This window comes from Populus trichocarpa, chromosome 16 (genome assembly GCF_000002775.5).
Source record: "Populus trichocarpa isolate Nisqually-1 chromosome 16, P.trichocarpa_v4.1, whole genome shotgun sequence".
In the NCBI taxonomy this organism is placed as follows: domain Eukaryota; kingdom Viridiplantae; phylum Streptophyta; class Magnoliopsida; order Malpighiales; family Salicaceae; genus Populus; species Populus trichocarpa.
This window is the reverse complement of record NC_037300.2, coordinates 1,231,608-1,248,674: the sequence shown is the minus strand read 5'-3', so window position 1 is coordinate 1,248,674 and position 17,067 is coordinate 1,231,608. Positions and strand designations below refer to the sequence as shown.

The window sequence follows — 17,067 nt, the reverse complement described above, 5'->3', positions numbered from 1 at the left end:
CAGAGGCAAGGGAGGGATCATCACCTCACTGCCATTTTCTAGGATGATACAGTTTGGGAATGGAACCCTCTCACATTGGCCTCACCTCTGTTCACTCCTGAATATTACCCTCACGTAAAGGTAACTAGCTTGGTATGAATCATTTTAAAACTAAAACCTTGAATTGACATGCATTCATTCTGAAGTCATGCGGTGAAATTCTATTCTATGGAAGGAATATCCAAATCTTTTTATGCTCTTTTTTTTGTCTAGAAACAAGAAAGCATGTTAGCCTCTCATTTCCCCCATTTTCCCAATGCTGTGCGAAGTCAGAAACTATTAGTTTGACAAACGCACCTCACTAACCAACCCCTCCAGATTAATGGATTGATGAACCAGTTGGTACAGTGGCCTTTTCGGCCAACCTTTTTCAGTCCATGACCTTTTCCCTCATTTTCTTATCATTCTCTCCTTCCATAAGCTCTCTAACAAGCTTCTCCACTTCTTCCCTCTTTGCATTATTATCCATCTCAATGCCAACTCCCCATTCATTGCAAATATATCTACAGTTCATCTGTTGATCTGCAAAGAAGGGCCAACAAATCATAGGAACTCCTGCAGCGAATCTCCCGACAGTCGAATCCCAACCACTGCGATTGAGTTTCCTCTGTCCATAGATTATAGACAATAGATTTTGATTGATTGAAGAGTAACTAGTAATGGCCAATAGCATAAACACGATAAAATATAGAAGAAAGGCCATCCGAAACACGTGGCTATAACGTATCGAATGTGTGAACAATAATTGCACTAGCCTTAATAGCATTCTCAACACCATCCATGGAGAAGTTCAGTCCAAATTCATTAGGATCTCTTCTTCGAGAAAATGGAAAATCCTAGAGACAAGCTTCTGCCGACACCCCATTCAGTGCAGGTATATCTGCAATTCATTTGTTGGTCTGCAAAGAATGGCTAACACACCATTGGAACTTCTGCAGACAAGCTCTCAATAGTTGAACCCCAACCGCAATGAGTTAGAAACCCTCCAACTGATGGATGGTTGAGTACTTCTTCCTGTGGACACCAGCTTGCAATAAGGCCACGTTTCTGAATTTCTGCTGCAAACCCAGGTGGCAAAATCTTCGAATTGCCAGTGACAAGATCTGGCCTTATAATCCACAATAATGGGATCTTGGTAACATTGCAAACTTGAATAGTTCTGCTGTCATCGCTGTTATGCTTCCGGAACTCAAATAGATCACCGAGTTTGGTTCTTTGGTATCCAACCATTGGAGACATTCACTTTCTTCTTCCCATAGATTGTATCCAATGGACTTCAAATCATCTTCTTGAATCCGATTAAGGAGTAACTGGAACGGGCCAACAGCATAAACACAAGGATATATCATTGAGAGATCTCGCAAAACACTAGGCTCCAATTCATCAAAAGTATGAAGAGTAATTGTTGGAGCCTTAACAGCACTCTCAATAGCTTCCATGGCAAAGTCTAGCATGATATCATTTGGATCTGTGCTTCGAGCAAATGGAATATCCTTAAGCTGAGTGTCTTTCATGCTAGGAACCGAATCAATTGATGTTTCCAAACAGATCTTGTCTGCAAAAACACAATATTTTAGAGTGATCCTTCCAATGCAAGTCACATTAATTCCTTCAAAGTATATACCTTTAAGTGGGCTGCTGAAGCCTTTCTACCTGAGAACATGAATTCGCTTTAATCCCATTATGGCACAAGCAGACATTGTAAAAGCCATGGCTACTGGGACTCAAAATTGTTCAACGGCTTGGATGGTGAATACCATAAAACAATCAGAAACAATGCAGGTCACAGGCAGAACGTCTGAGGACGCTTTAAGTTTGGCAAGAACATCTTAAAAAGGAGTTAAGAAGTTGCTCATGATGGACTTGCAAAGAGAAGGTATGTCTTGGCTGGCATCAATTTCTGAAGGAGGGAGACCATCAGGCATGGTTTCAAAACTGAAATTGGCAAACCATCCAGACAAGGAGTGCCTCTTGACTTGAGGAAACGTTGTTGATTGAATTCTGTGTTGACAAAAGTTATGTGAAAACCTTTGTGATGGAAAAGTTTTGCCAATTTTAATATTGTATTTATGCGGTATAGAAACGGACATGGAATGACAAAGGCATGGGGCCTATCAGCTGCTGGGCTGACCATAGTTTTTTCTACCATTATTAGACCTGACCTAGGGTGATATGGCCTAAGGCCTGGGTCCAGCAAAAACTCAGTTAATCCAAGTTTTTTTATTTTTTTAAAAATAAATTCTTGAAATACTATCATTTCATGGTTTTTTTTTTTTATTTTTTTTATTTTTTATTACTGAAACGATTTTCTCCACTGCCGAGGTCTTAAAACTACGGTTTCTTCTATACGCACCAGGAAGTACGGCGCCAGCTAGTTTTATAGAAATCCATATAAGGAACTCAAATTAATTAGTATGGTGATCTCTCTCTTTCCGCATGATTCGTGCGTAGATTTTTGTTTTTCCGCATGATTAGCGGACCAGCCCTTGAATGTAAGGGTTTTTTTTTTTTTTTTTTTTTTTTTTTTTTCAGGGTTAACGAAGTTATTAAGAGTACTTGTATAATTTAAAAATAATAATTGAATCATGAAAAAAACCTATCTTATCTCCTATGCATAATTCAAAGTTTATTGTTGAAGAGCAATCCTATAATTATCCTATTTAAATAAATAATGCCACATGTCTAGATGCATAGTAATTTTGATAGGAGATTTAATTTAATTTTTTTTAATGTTAATGTTAATATTAATATAAAGTAGTAGGAAACATATTATACTGTTTCCCAAAAACACATTAAAATATTGTTAACAGTATTGACTTGACTGCTAGAGGGACTGATCGAGTTTCTGATCTGACTTGACTTTCTATTTACAGGAATCTCGGAAGTTAAAGAAGAGACAACAACACTTGCAACAGTTGTGATGTCTGAATTGTGTTTTTGTCTCTTGCAAGAGGCTCAGATTTGGAGAGAGGGGCATCGTGAGTGGAAGATCAAGTTTCTCTCCTGCATCGTGATATTTGAATGGATTGCTCACCTACCTGATTATAATATCTGTTCATGTTTTGAATGTGGGATTAGCAAACTTTGCCAATCACCTTTTTTTTTTTTTCTTCTTATTTTTATATTCAGTGTCGATGGTGCAATCATCCTTTTGGAATTTTTATTTTTATTTTTTTATATTTTTAAATTATTTTGATGTGTTGATATCAATTTTTTTTTAATAAAAATTTTATTTTAAAGCAAATACAAACAAAAAGTATTTTAAAAAAAACTTCCATCATTGTTCCAATCACCCCCTTCAAATGAAATGAAATCAATTTATTAGGTGGTAGCTATAAAAGCATGTCTAAAGAAGAGAAAACACAAATCACTGAGAGTCTATTATTATTTTGGGTATAATTATTTTAAGTAATTTGATTGTCATAAATATTAATTACATTTTAAATATTAACTTAGAACTATTAGTGTTAATTAATATAGTCCTGGTGTAAGAACATATTCATATCAGATGTTCAAAAAATTAGGGTAATAATATGTTGGACACTGTCACTCAGATGCTACTATCTATTGGTTTGTGATAATAAAATAAAGTCGATTCTAATCAACACATTATTTATATAAATCGAATGAAAGAAATGTACTAACTTTGTGGTTTGTCATGTCAGATGGTATGAGGTTAGATATTTCATGGTAAATTCCATTCATGTCTACGAGTTCTATCAGGATAAGTTGGACGCATAACAACTATATCAGGTATGAGTTACAAATTTATTGTATTTTTTTTGTTATTTGAACATCAATTTCTTAGTTTCGACTTGTTATCTAATAAAAGTCTTTTATATTTTTTTGATAAGTTATATGGTTACCATATATAGAGGACTTCATGCTTTCAACTTCACCTATATGCCGTGAGGGACTCAAGCTCTGGGTAGCACATGTCCTGTTACTTTGCTTTCATATTGTTGAGATACATTGCCTAGATAAAGTAATGTGATAGTTTGGTCTATCTAAGCACATATTGAATTATGTTGATATCAATAACAAGTTGCATAGTATCAATCATCAGGGAAAGCTAGTGTGAGGAAAATTGGTTGGTAATTCATGTATTTTACTTAGATCTTTGGGATACTAGGAAGTATCATATTTTTAAAGAGTGACATTTGATGATTGATGTAGACACCTATATGAGATAGTATATGACCCTTACATGCCATTTTATTATACCTACCTGGTCATGCATCCCGAAGTGTCCACGCAATCTAATTAATACATTATATATTTTAATATCTGAGACACAATCGATTGATATGCAATATTATTTTAGATATAACATTTATTAAATATTGTTAATGTTATTATAGATAATGAATACTAATTACTTTTTAATATATGTATATAGATTCATTACTTAGTACGAGAAGCTCGAAAAACAGCAGTGGCTATCTGTGAAGACATGGATGAGATGCGACATATTGTGGCCAGCACTACGCTTAATTTGTGTCGTGGTGGACTTTAAAAAGGTTGGGGAGGTCGAGCATCTTAGAGAGACATTAACATAAGATGTGATTGCTTATCATGGAAGTGTTGAGGATGTTGGTCCATTCATGAGTATTCTAGGATTGTCTACGAGATGGGGTGATATTGATGTTGACACCTACACGGACCCGTCCTTAAGTTGGATGAGCTGGGGTGGTGGTGCATGTTCATTCATTAGCATCTTAGGTCCATTCATGAGCCGAGATGATATTGGTCCTAACCTTTTCATTTTTTATCTTCCTAGTTATTTTTGGATTTCTCTTTTAATTAGGTTTCAAAATTTTCTTTGGTTTAAGCTTCATTATCCAAGTCGATTTTACTTACTGTTTAAACAGCTTTATGTTGTTTTTTTAAAAGAGATTATCATATTATTATTCACATTTAGAATTTTATCGAATCACACTTTTTTTTTTATCTCTAGACTTAGAGTGATAATTTTGTACGATGTGTCAAGATATGGCACTCAGTTTCACTATGCTTGGATTTTCCAACACATCTGCAAAATTTTCTATTACCATATCTTTATTGGAGCCGAAAAACTTAAGGACTTCATTTGACCTTAAAGCAAATCCTAGGTTCAGCACAAACTCCACCTAAGGCAAAACTCGAATCCATACATTGGACGAGGAGAACAATTGTCGCAACCACTGTACAAATCTGTTGTTGGCACCAGCAAGATAATGTAATGAAACAGTTTTCTGACAAATGTAGCAAAATTGCTGTAAGATTTATTTCAATTAAAGAGGGACAAGAGAGGGAAGTTCTTTTCTTATAATTTCCTATATCAAACTTAAAATCCAATCATGGTCTTCCCCCTCATATCTCTCTCTGACAAGCTTCTTCAATTGACTCCTCTTGACATTATTATCAATCTCCATACCAACTCCCCGTTCTTTGCAAGTGTATCTTCAGTTCATTTGTTGGTCTGCAAAGAATGGCAAGCAGACCGTTGGAAGTCCAGCAGATAAGCTCTCCATATATAGTTGAACCCCCGACCACTATATGCTGAGAATCCACCAACTGGTGGATGGCTTGGTACTTCCTCTTGAAGACATCGGTTTGCAATAAATCCACGTTTCTTAGTTTCCACTTCAAATTCAGCTGGCAAGATTGCTGGGTTGCCAATGACCAAATCTCGACGTATAACCCACAAGAACGAATGGTTGCTGTTTGCTAGTCCCATTGCAAAGTCAACTAGTTGTTCTGATGCCATCACTATTACACTGTCAAAAAATAGAGGAAATGGAAAAAAAGCCACCTCCTTTACCTAACACTAAAGAAAATGGGTTGAACACCCCCAATTATTCTAGATGTATCAAGTAATATGAAATATTCCTTTTTTTTTTCTTTGTTTTTTCTTTGTTTTTTTTTTAGATTAACATGGATGTCCGGGCCAGTTTGCGCGCACCTCAACTAATCCTACGGGCTCTGAAGTTAACGACCATGTAAGCCTCCAGTGGCCATCATATGAGCAACTATAGGACTCAAACCTGAGATCATAGAGGGAGCAAACCTCTTAGTCCCAAGTTTTTATCACTGAATCACTACCTAAATGATTGTTTTATTTTTGTTTTCACATGATCATAAAAAATGAAAAAAAAAAAAAAGTGGGTGAGGTGATAAACTTTTACTTAATAACAAGACTTTTGTAAAAGATATGGACATTAGGACACCACCTGACGTGTATAGAAGCCATACACTATAGACACTCTTTCTAGTAAATATTACTCGCGCACTCTTTCTTTTCTCACACACTCCACTATACTTTGTTTTATTCCCCCAATTGTTGCAAATGAAAAGTATCTTTATTCTTTTTCCTTAACTTGACCGGATGATATAATGAATTTTTTTAAAGTATTTTTTTATGTAAAATATATTAAAATAATAATTTTTTAATTTTTTAATTTATTTTTAATATCTGTTTATTAAAATGATTTAAAAATATAAAAAAAATAATTTATTTTTTAAAATTTTCAGTTTTTTCAAAAATATTTTAAAAATCCAATAACAAACATATTATTCATGATTGTTTAATTAAAGCTTTTGCAAAACTCAAGAATGGTAGGTGGTGAAAAATCTCAGTCAACAAGCATGCCTGGATATTTAGCTGGAGGCTTCTGAGAAACTCAAGAATAGTAGGCGGTGATAAATTAATTTCTGGATTGATCTTTAACAGGGACTGTTCAATGGACAAATTTCTACGCCCGAGCTCATTGGACTGGATATGTCTTTGTAGACCTAGAAGCTGTTCAGTTGCGTACTAGCTAGGTTCTTGGGACTTTACCGACAACCATGCATATGGACGATCGAGACAAACACCATTAGTGCAAACACTAGCTATCTGATCAATTCGCAAGCAATAAAATCCCATCACAAAAGTATTTTCTCTTTTGAATGATCATAGGTTACAGAGTGATGTTTGATTGTAACATTTCATTGATGAACCTGTCTAAATTAATGGATGATGAACCATTAGGGACAGTAGCCTCTTCCGCCACCTTCTTCCAGTGTTTGGCCTTTTCCCTCATTTTCTTACACTCTTCTCCTCCCATCAAGTTCCTGATAAGCTTCTCCACTTCTTCCCTCCTGACATTGTTATCAATCTCCATGCCAACTCCCCATTCAATGCAAGCATAGCTACAATTTATTGGTTGATCAGCAAATAAAGGCCAACATATCACTGGCACTCCAGCACACAAGCTTTCAATAATCGAATTCCAACCAGTATGAGTTAGAAATCCCCCGACTGATGGGTGGTTCAGAACTTCCTCTTGTGGACACCAACTAGTCACGAAACCACGATTCTGAGTTTCCACTTGAAACTCAGCCGGCAAAATCGCCGACTCACCGGTAACCAAATCCGGCCTTATAATCCACAAGAACGAGATCTCGCTATTAGCCAGTCCCATTGCAAACTCAACCAGCTGCTCCGCTGTCATCACTGCTATGCTTCCAAAGTTCACATAGACAACTGACTTGGGCTCCTTGGTATCTAGCCACTGAAGGCATTCACTATCTTCTTTCCATAAATTGTATCCAATAGAGCTCAAACCATCTTGTTGAATTTGATTGAGAAGCAACTGGAGTGGACCGATGGAATACACGCGAGGAAATATAGTGGAAAGGCCATCCAAAACATCTTTCTCCAATGCATCAAAAGTATGAATAGCAATTGCATGAGCCTTAACAGAAGTCTCAGCAGCTCGCATTACAAAGTTGAATGCAAAGTCATCTGGATCTATTCTTCGAGTATACGGAAAATCTTTAAGTTGGAGCCGTTTCATACCAGGGATTCCTTCTATAATTGTACTTTCGAGATAACCATTTGTTAGATAACTTTCATCTGTAAGAACACAGCGCGTTAAAGTTAGATCATATTGAACAATCATTGGATAGAATCATCAAACAATCATGCTTCTGTTCAAACAAGAATTTTCTTGATTATAATCTAATAACCAGGCAGTCTAAATCAATAAAAATGCCTCATGATCTTGCAAAGACTTTCTTGAAAAGTTTTGAGCGCACAATTGACCTGATCTTAATTTACCAAATCCAAGAATCAAGACTAGATCAACCACGTGCCCTGTGACCTCTACAACAAGATTAGTACCTTTAAGTGGAAGGAAGCCCTTCTCCTGGAGGTCATGAAGCTGCTTGAATCCCATATATCCACATGCAGACATGGTGACAAGCATCACAATTGGGAGTCCAAGTTCTTCAGCAGCTGCGATGGTGAATCGCATGAAAACATCAGAAACTAGGCAAGTAATCGGAGGATTGTCAAGTTTGGCTAGAAGAACCTTTAAAGGAGCTAACATATTATTTTCAACAGCCATGGCAAGGGGAATAGTTTCCTGGGAAGCATCTATATGTGAAGGAGGGAGGCCATCAGGGATGGTTTCAAACCGGAAGTGGGGCAAGCCATCAAGGGCATCTGGGCCTCTTGATTTCAAGAAACGTTGGTGATTGAATTCTGTGTTGACAAATGTTATGTGAAAGCCTTTGGAGTGTAAGAGTTTTGCCAATTTAAGCATGATTTTGATATGGCTTTGAAATGGATACGGGATCAAAACCATGTGAGGCATATAATTAGCTTCTGGTTTGGATCCCATCTCTCACAACTCTCTCTATGCTAATTGCTTCGTTCCTTCAGAAAACTGCAGACCATGCTGTATATTAATGGATGTGAACTCTCTGCTGATATATCTTCTCAATGATCATCTTTTAGGATGTTACATGTTTTTGTTTAGTTCTCTATGTCACCATCTTATAGAAAACTTGGCCAAGTGCTTGTGTCACGGGTGACCGGATCTTGTACAGGTTCAATTATTTTATTTTTCGTGGTGATTAAGTTTTAAATAAATCAATAGCTTATATGCTTTGATTACAAATTCAAATTCATTTACATTATTGGTTTTTTGAATTAATTTGTCCGCCCAAGTCAGATTTAACAATTATACACATATGAGTTGTCAACAGACAATCAAGCTTTTCATAATTACCTTATTTGGAGTCAAGACGTTCTATGTGGATCGCATTGATGCATGCACAATCACTTTCACATGAAACACCACTTCTCCAACAAATAAAAAATAAAATCCATTATTAGAAATGACTTAACTGATTAAGTTCTGAATTTGTTTTCTAAAATACTAGTTCAAGTCTCATAAATTTCAGGGCCACTGAAAACTTACATAGTCGTTAACTTCAGGGTTCATGGGATTAGTTGAGGTACATACACGTAAACTGCCCCGGACATCCATATTAATAAATAAATAAATAAAATCCAATTATAAAACTTTTTTTTTTCTAAAATTAAAATAAGCAACAAATTAACTCAATGATTAATTAGAAGGATGAACCTTTTGGGCCACTAGCCTCTTCAGCCAACTTCTTCCACTGCATGCCTTTTCCCCTCATTTTCTTACCCTCTTCTCCTTCCATTAACATTTTGACATTGAAATCATTTTTAATCTCCACACCAAACTCCCCACTCACTGCCAGCATATATAGCTACTGTTTATTGCAAATTATTTTTATATTATTTATATAAAAACTTAATAAAAAAATTTAATATTTCAACTAGGTTTTCACTGAGTTATGCGTTTTGGTTGTTTACTAAGAATTATTTTGCAATGCTAAATAATATTAGATGAGAATACTAATGCCAAATACATTTGAACAAATTGAATTAAAACCCATTAAAACATTGAAAAAACTGAATTTATTCCAACTATTAATTACTGTATTTTTGTGTGAATTAGAATTTTAAATATTAAAAATCAGAATTTATTTTTTTATCTAAGTTACAGCTCACCTCAACCTTCTATACCCCGATCCGCCCTTGTGGTTGAGGTGATAAACTTTTACCTAATAACAAGACTTTTGTAAAAGATATGGACATGAGGACACCAGCTGACGTGTATAGAAGCCATACACTATAGACACTCTTTCTAGTAAATATTACTCGCGCACTCTTTGTTTTCTCACACACTCCACTATACTTTCTTTGTAATATTGTAGATAGCGTTTCGTGTTGTTTAATGAATGTTTTTCAATATTAAAATAATATATTTTTTATTTTAAAATTTATTTTTGATATGAATATATTAAAATGATTTGAAAATAATAATAAAATTTTTAAAAAAGAAAAGAATAAAAAAGTGCTCTTGATTCTCGGTTCGTTAATCGGAGCCTTCTGCCAAATTCAAGAATGGTAGGTGGTGAAAAATCTCAGTCAACAAGCATGCCTGAATACTTAGCTGGAGCCTTCTGAGAAACTCAAGAATAGTAGGCGGTGATAAATTAATTTCTGGATTGATCTTTAACAGGGACTGTTCAATGGACAAATTTCTACGCCCGAGCTCATTGGACTGGATATCTCTTAATTTGTAGACCTAGAAGCTGTTCAGTTGCGTGCTAGGTTCTTGGGACGTTACAGACAACCATGCATATGGACGATCGAGACAAACACCATTAGTGCAAACACTAGCTATCTGATCAATTCGCAAGCAATAAAATCCCATCACAAAAGTTTTTTCTCTTTTGAATGATCATAGGTTACAGAGTGATGTTTGATTGTAACATTTCATTGATGAAACTGTCTAAATTAATGGATGATGAACCATTTTCTTACACTCTTCTCCTCCCATCAAGTTCCTGATAAGCTTCTCCACTTCTTCTCTCTTGACATTGTTATCAATGTCCATGCCAACTCCCCATTCAATGCAAGCATAGCTACAATTTATTGGTTGATCAACAAATAAATGTTGAAGTTTTTAATCTTGTGTTTGATTGTGTTTATTTGATGATTTGTAGGTTGATTGTTGATTTGGGTAGTAGGAGAAAAAGGTTTGCACAGAAGGTTGAAGAATGGAGAGAGTTGCAGAAAAAGGTAATTCTTGTATATATTTTCCACACACAACATGCTTGACAAAATGCCCCTTATAAACTGATTTGGGGAGAACACACGTATTGTGTGATCTTTTTACAGCCTTTAACAGCTAGGCCTACAGAAAAGCATTTAATTATTTTTTCTTTTCTTAGTTAGTTACAAATAACTGAAATGCAACTAACTAATCATTACATAACAACTTTCTTCAGCTTCTTCTTTTTCCTCCTTCTTTACTGTCAACTTTTCCCTTCAATCTTCTGCATTTGCTTATTTGTAAATCCAGCTCAGCAACTTAATTACCAACAGCCTCTCCTAAGTTGCTGACTGGTTTAACCCCAAGAGTCAGTCTTAGATAGTTGAATCTGTCTTTAGGTAGAGCCTTGGTGAATATATCAGCCAACTGGTCCTCACCCCTACAGAATTGCATGTTGATCAACCCTTCTTTCAAAGATTCCCTGATAAAGTGATATCTCCTGTTTATGTGTCTTGTTTTCTGATGGAAAACAGGATTTTTGGCCATCGATATTGCTGACATGTTGTCACAATACAATGGAGTTGCCTCAGCCTGCATCTCTCCAAAATCTTCAAGCACCAACCTAAGCCAAATGGCTTGTGCCGTGGCTTCAGAAGCTGAGACATACTCAGCTTCTGCTGTTGACAGAGCCACTGTGCTCTGTTTTACAGAAGCCCAAGAGAACTCACCACTTCCAAAGCTAAAAGCATAGCCTGAGGTACTCCTGCTATCATCCTCACTGCCCCCCCAATCAGCATCACAATAACCGATTAGAGTAGCTGATTTGCCTCTTGTGTACTCAATCCCATAGTCTAGGGTACCTTGAACATATCTCAATACCCTTCTAGCAATCCCCATATGTTTCTTTGTAGGGCAACTCATGAATCTTGATAGTAAGCTTGCTGAATACATTAGGTCTGGCCTTGTTGCTGTTAAATACAGCAAGCTTCCCACTATCCTTCTATACAACCCTTCATCTGCAGGTTCACTGCCATCCTCCTTCTTTAATTTTTCACCCACGGTTAGAGGAATTGCAACTGGATTGCAGTCCTCAAGTCCGAACTTAGTAAGTAGAGACTTAGCATACTTACTTTGGTGAATAAAAACTCCTTGATTGGTCTGCAATACACCAATCCCTAGAAAGTGATGAAGAAGCCCTAGGTCTGACATTTCATACCTCTGCATCATCTCCCTCTTAAACTCAGTCATCATCCTTTCACTACTTCCAGTATACACTATATCATCAACATATATTGAGATAATGATCTGGCCTCCTTCACTATCACTTCTGGTGTACAAAGTTGCTTCACTTGCACTCCTTTCAAATTTGCAACTTGTAAGATAAGCATCGATTTCACCATACCAGGCTCTAGGGGCTTGTTTAAGTCCATATAGAGCCTTGTATAGTTTATACACCTTGTGGCTGGACCCCTTCACTTCAAACCCCTCGGGTTGCTCCACATACACCTCCTCGTCAAGCATTCCATTTAGAAATGCTGACTTAACATCTAGTTGGAATAATTTCCAACCCTTTTGAGCTGCCAACGCAATGAGAGTCCTTATAGTATCCAACCTTGCTACTGGAGCAAAAGTCTCATTGTAATCCACCCCTGGTTTTTGAGCATATCCCTTGGCTACAAGTCTAGCCTTATGCTTGTGTATGGACCCATCAAGATTGAGCTTTGTCTTGAAGACCCATTTCACACCTATCACAGGCGCATCAGAAGGTCTGTCAATTCAATCAGCTCCCAGGTATGATTCTTCTCTATCATCTCTAATTCAGTTCTCATTGCATCCTGCCAGTCTTTACTCTTTGCTGCTTCTTGATAATTTTCTGGTTCAATGAAGCTCATGTGACATCTATTATAAATGTCTTCAATGCTCCTTAACTTCACTGGAGTTGAACTAGGTGATGATCCTTGACTGATATTCTCAACTGATTCTGTCACTGAACCATTTGCAGGTGAGCTTAACTGATCAATGCCATCATAATTCTGTGCAACATCTACATTTGTTTCTTCTACTTCACTCTCTTCTTTGTTGCATTCAAACCTTAGTTGCTGTGTGACTGATTCCATGTGATTTTCAGTCCAATTCCAAAACCTGCTCTCATAAAAAACAACACTTCTTGACAGCACTATCTTCTTTGAATCCAGAATATACACCCGATATCCTTTCTCACAACTTCCATAACCCATAAACACTCCCTTCTCTGCCTTACTGTCCAGTTTCTGTCTTAGTGCTGCTGGAATGAGTGTGTAACATACACACCCAAACACCCTTAAGTGTTTAATTCCAGGCTTCCTTCCCGTGAAGGCTTCAAATGGTGTCTTACCCTCCACAGCTGATGTAATACACCTATTTTGAAGATACACAGCAATATTCACTGCCTCTCCCCAGAATTCAGTGGGTATTCCTTTCTCAATCAACATTGATCTTGCCATTTCTCCTATGGTCCTATTTCTCCTCTCAGCCACTCCATTCTGCTGAGGAGAATATGCTACTGTGAGCTGCCTCTCCACACCCAGACTTGCACAATAATTCTGAAATTCATAGGAGGTATATTCTCCTCCTCTATCACTTCTCAATTTTTTTAGAGAGTAGCCACTTTGTGTCTCAACAAGTATTTTAAATTTCTTGAAAACACTTAATGTGTCAGATTTATTTCGGAGGAAATATACCCAACACATTCTAGAGTAGTCATCAATAAAGGTAAGAAAGTACCTATTCCCACCAATTGATTCTGCCTGCATTGGTCCACAGAGGTCAGTATGCACAAGTTCCAGTGGATGTTTGGCTCTCCATGCTTCCCCTTGATCAAATTTCTCTCGGTGATGCTTCCCTTTTACACAGCCTTCACACACATTCCTTGAATCTGCTATCACAGGTAAGCCATACACAATCTCTTCCTGTTTCATCTTCTTCATACTTGCAAAATTTAAATGGCCAAGCCTTCTATGCCATGTCCAAGAATCTTCATTAACTGATGCTTTCATAGCTGCAGGAGTTAAAGATTCCAGTGCAAGGGGAAAACATCTATTCCCCTTCATTATTACTTTTGCAAGCACATTCTCTAGTTTCTCATCATCAAATATTACTGCCTTATTGCCCCCAAACAAGATGTAGTAACCATGTTCCATCATTTGACCTACACTAAGTAGATTCTCATCCAAACCTGGGACTAACAGCACCTCATTTATGTATCTTCTGCCCTTTTTGGTTTCAACAACTAATGTTCCTTTTCCAGTGGATTGAACCAAATCTCCTGAACCCATTTTCACCTTGCAAGTGATACTTCTATCAACATCAATTAAATTCTCCTCTTGAGAGGTCATATGATTACTACATGCACTATCAATGAACCACACATCTTCATTCTTTATGCTGGCAGCATGACATGCATAAAACATAGTGCTTGTGCACACATCTTCCTCCTTTGCACTATTAGCTAGCTGCTTGTTGCTGTCACAGTCTTTGGAATAATGTCCAAACCGACTGCATTTCCCACACTTAGGCTTCCCCTTATATCTACATATTCCGAAATGAAATTTTTGACATACAGAACATTGAGGCTTTGTGTTTGTTTGATTACCTCTACCTCTGTGCTGTGAACTGCTGCTGCTACTTCCAGTTCTGTTATTCCAGTTTGTGTTGTGACTGAAATTGTGATGATTATTCACATTTCTTCCTTGAGACCAGCCCACATGCCTTTGATCATGTCCCTGCCATCTTGGACTAGATCTCCCCTGCATAGCCTTGTTTGCAGCATGATTATAGCCCATTTTGAGACTACTAAATGCCTTTTCAGTTCTTGTAATCTTATCTTGTTCATCATGCAGGTCTTCCCTCTTGTCAAATACTTTGACAGAGGCTATAACTTCTTCCACCTTCAGCACATCAAGGTCCCTTGTCTCTTCAATGATAGAGACAATGGACTTGTATCTCCTATTTAAACTCATTAGGAGCTTCTGCACAATCCTAATCTCAGGTACATCTTCTCCTAGAGATTTCAGACTGTTTATAGCTTCAAAAAACTTAGAAAGATAGTGTTCTAAGCCTTCTCCTTCTGACATTCTCATGTATTCAAACTCTGCCCTCACAGCTTGCAATTTCACAGACCTCACTTTCTTATCACCTCTATACTCTCTTTTCAGCACATTCCATGCTCCTTGTGCAGTATTCTCATTCCTTATTCTAGGAAAAAGTTCATCAGTCACGGCTCCTTGGATGAGGCTCAATGCCTTGGCATTTCTTATTTTGTTTTCTCTGAAAACAGCTTCTTCAGCTATGCTGCTCTTAGTTTCACCATCTTTGCTCTCGGTTTCATCATTCTTCTTATCTTCTTTCTCAGATTCTTCTTCTTTCACACTTGAACCTGATTTCATGCCAAACTCAACTACATCCCATAGATCAAATGCTATGAGGATTGTCTCCATCTTCACTGCCCAAAAGTCATAGTTCACACCGTTGAACTGAGGTGTTCGTAAATCTCCACTGGACACCATCTTTTCTGGAATTTTATGTTTTCAGTCCCTTGTTGATCAAGTTACTGCTCTGATACCATGTTGAAGTTTTTAATCTTGTGTTTGATTGTGTTTATTTGATGATTTGTAGGTTGATTGTTGATTTGGGTAGTAGGAGAAAAAGGTTTGCACAGAAGGTTGAAGAATGGAGAGAGTTGCAGAAAAAGGTAATTCTTGTATATATTTTCCACACACAACATGCTTGACAAAATGCCCCTTATAAACTGATTTGGGGAGAACACACGTATTGTGTGATCTTTTTACAGCCTTTAACAGCTAGGCCTACAGAAAAGCATTTAATTATTTTTTCTTTTCTTAGTTAGTTACAAATAACTGAAATGCAACTAACTAATCATTACATAACAACTTTCTTCAGCTTCTTCTTTTTCCTCCTTCTTTACTGTCAACTTTTCCCTTCAATCTTCTGCATTTGCTTATTTGTAAATCCAGCTCAGCAACTTAATTACCAACAATAAAGGCCAACATATCACTGGCACTCCAGCACACAAGCTTTCAATAATCGAATTCCAACCAGTATGAGTTAGAAATCCCCCGACTGATGGGTGGGTCAGAACTTCCTCTTGTGGACACCAACTAGTTACGAAAACACGGTTCTGAGTTTCCACTTGAAACTCAGCCGGCAAAATCATCGACTCATTGGTAACAGTGAAAAATAATTAGGAGGCTTAACCTTTGATTTAACCAATCCTTTTCCATTTATATGTGTAAGGCAATATACAATAGTTAATGTAGAGAATAAAATACTAGAGTAGTGCCTATAATATTTCCTATACAATATATATTCTATAATATGCCCCCTCAAGCTGAGGGTAGAGGATCGACCCGTAGCTTGAAACGAAAAGCAGTAAACAAAGCAGTAGGAAGTGGCTTAGTAAACACATATGCAAGTTGATCCTGAGAGAAAATGAAACGAATCTGAATCTCCCTCTTCGCAACTCAATCTCGAACAAAATGATAATCAACCTCAACATGTTTTGTGTAAGAATGAAAAACATGATTCGCAGATAAATAAGTGGCACCAAGATTATAACACCAAATGATAGGAGCTGAAACAGACAGAATCTGAAGATCTGTTAATAAATAGTCAAGCCAGATAACCTCAGCAGTACCATCTGCTAAGGATTTGTACTCAGCTTCGATAGAGGAGCGAGCAACTGTACGTTGCTTAAGATAACCAAAGGACACAATATAACCACTCGTAGATTTTTTTTATCATCAATACTACCTGCAGAATCTGCATTTGTAAAGCCATGTAATGGAAAGAAAGAACTATTAGTAATATGTAGGCCATGTGTTGTCGTACCCTTAAGATAACGCAAAATGCGCTTAACAGCAGCCCAATGAGAGTCTGTAGGAGCATGCATAAACTGATAGACTCTGTTAACAACAAAGCAAATATCTGGTCTCGTAAAAGTGAGATATTGAAGAGCACCCATAATTTGACGAAAACATGTAGCATTAGAAAACAAAGGATCTGACGGTATGATAGCTTTGGATATAGAGATAGAAGTATCAATAGGTTTCCAAGATATCATACCATA

At 36.9% G+C, this 17,067-nt stretch overlaps 1 protein-coding gene across 1 annotated transcript; it reads right to left on the bottom strand.

The window, feature by feature from the left end:
* Positions 1–6,896: 6,896 nt before the first annotated feature.
* LOC7455865 (7-deoxyloganetin glucosyltransferase) lies at positions 6,897–8,826 on the bottom strand. Its single transcript, XM_002322526.4, has 2 exons — positions 8,186–8,826; positions 6,897–7,918 (listed from the first exon to the last, which is right to left on the bottom strand). The coding sequence occupies exons 1-2, from the start codon at positions 8,685–8,687 to the stop codon at positions 6,981–6,983; spliced, it is 1,440 nt and encodes a 479-aa protein (XP_002322562.2). The 5' UTR covers positions 8,688–8,826; the 3' UTR covers positions 6,897–6,980.
* Between the last annotated feature and the right edge of the window lie 8,241 nt (positions 8,827–17,067).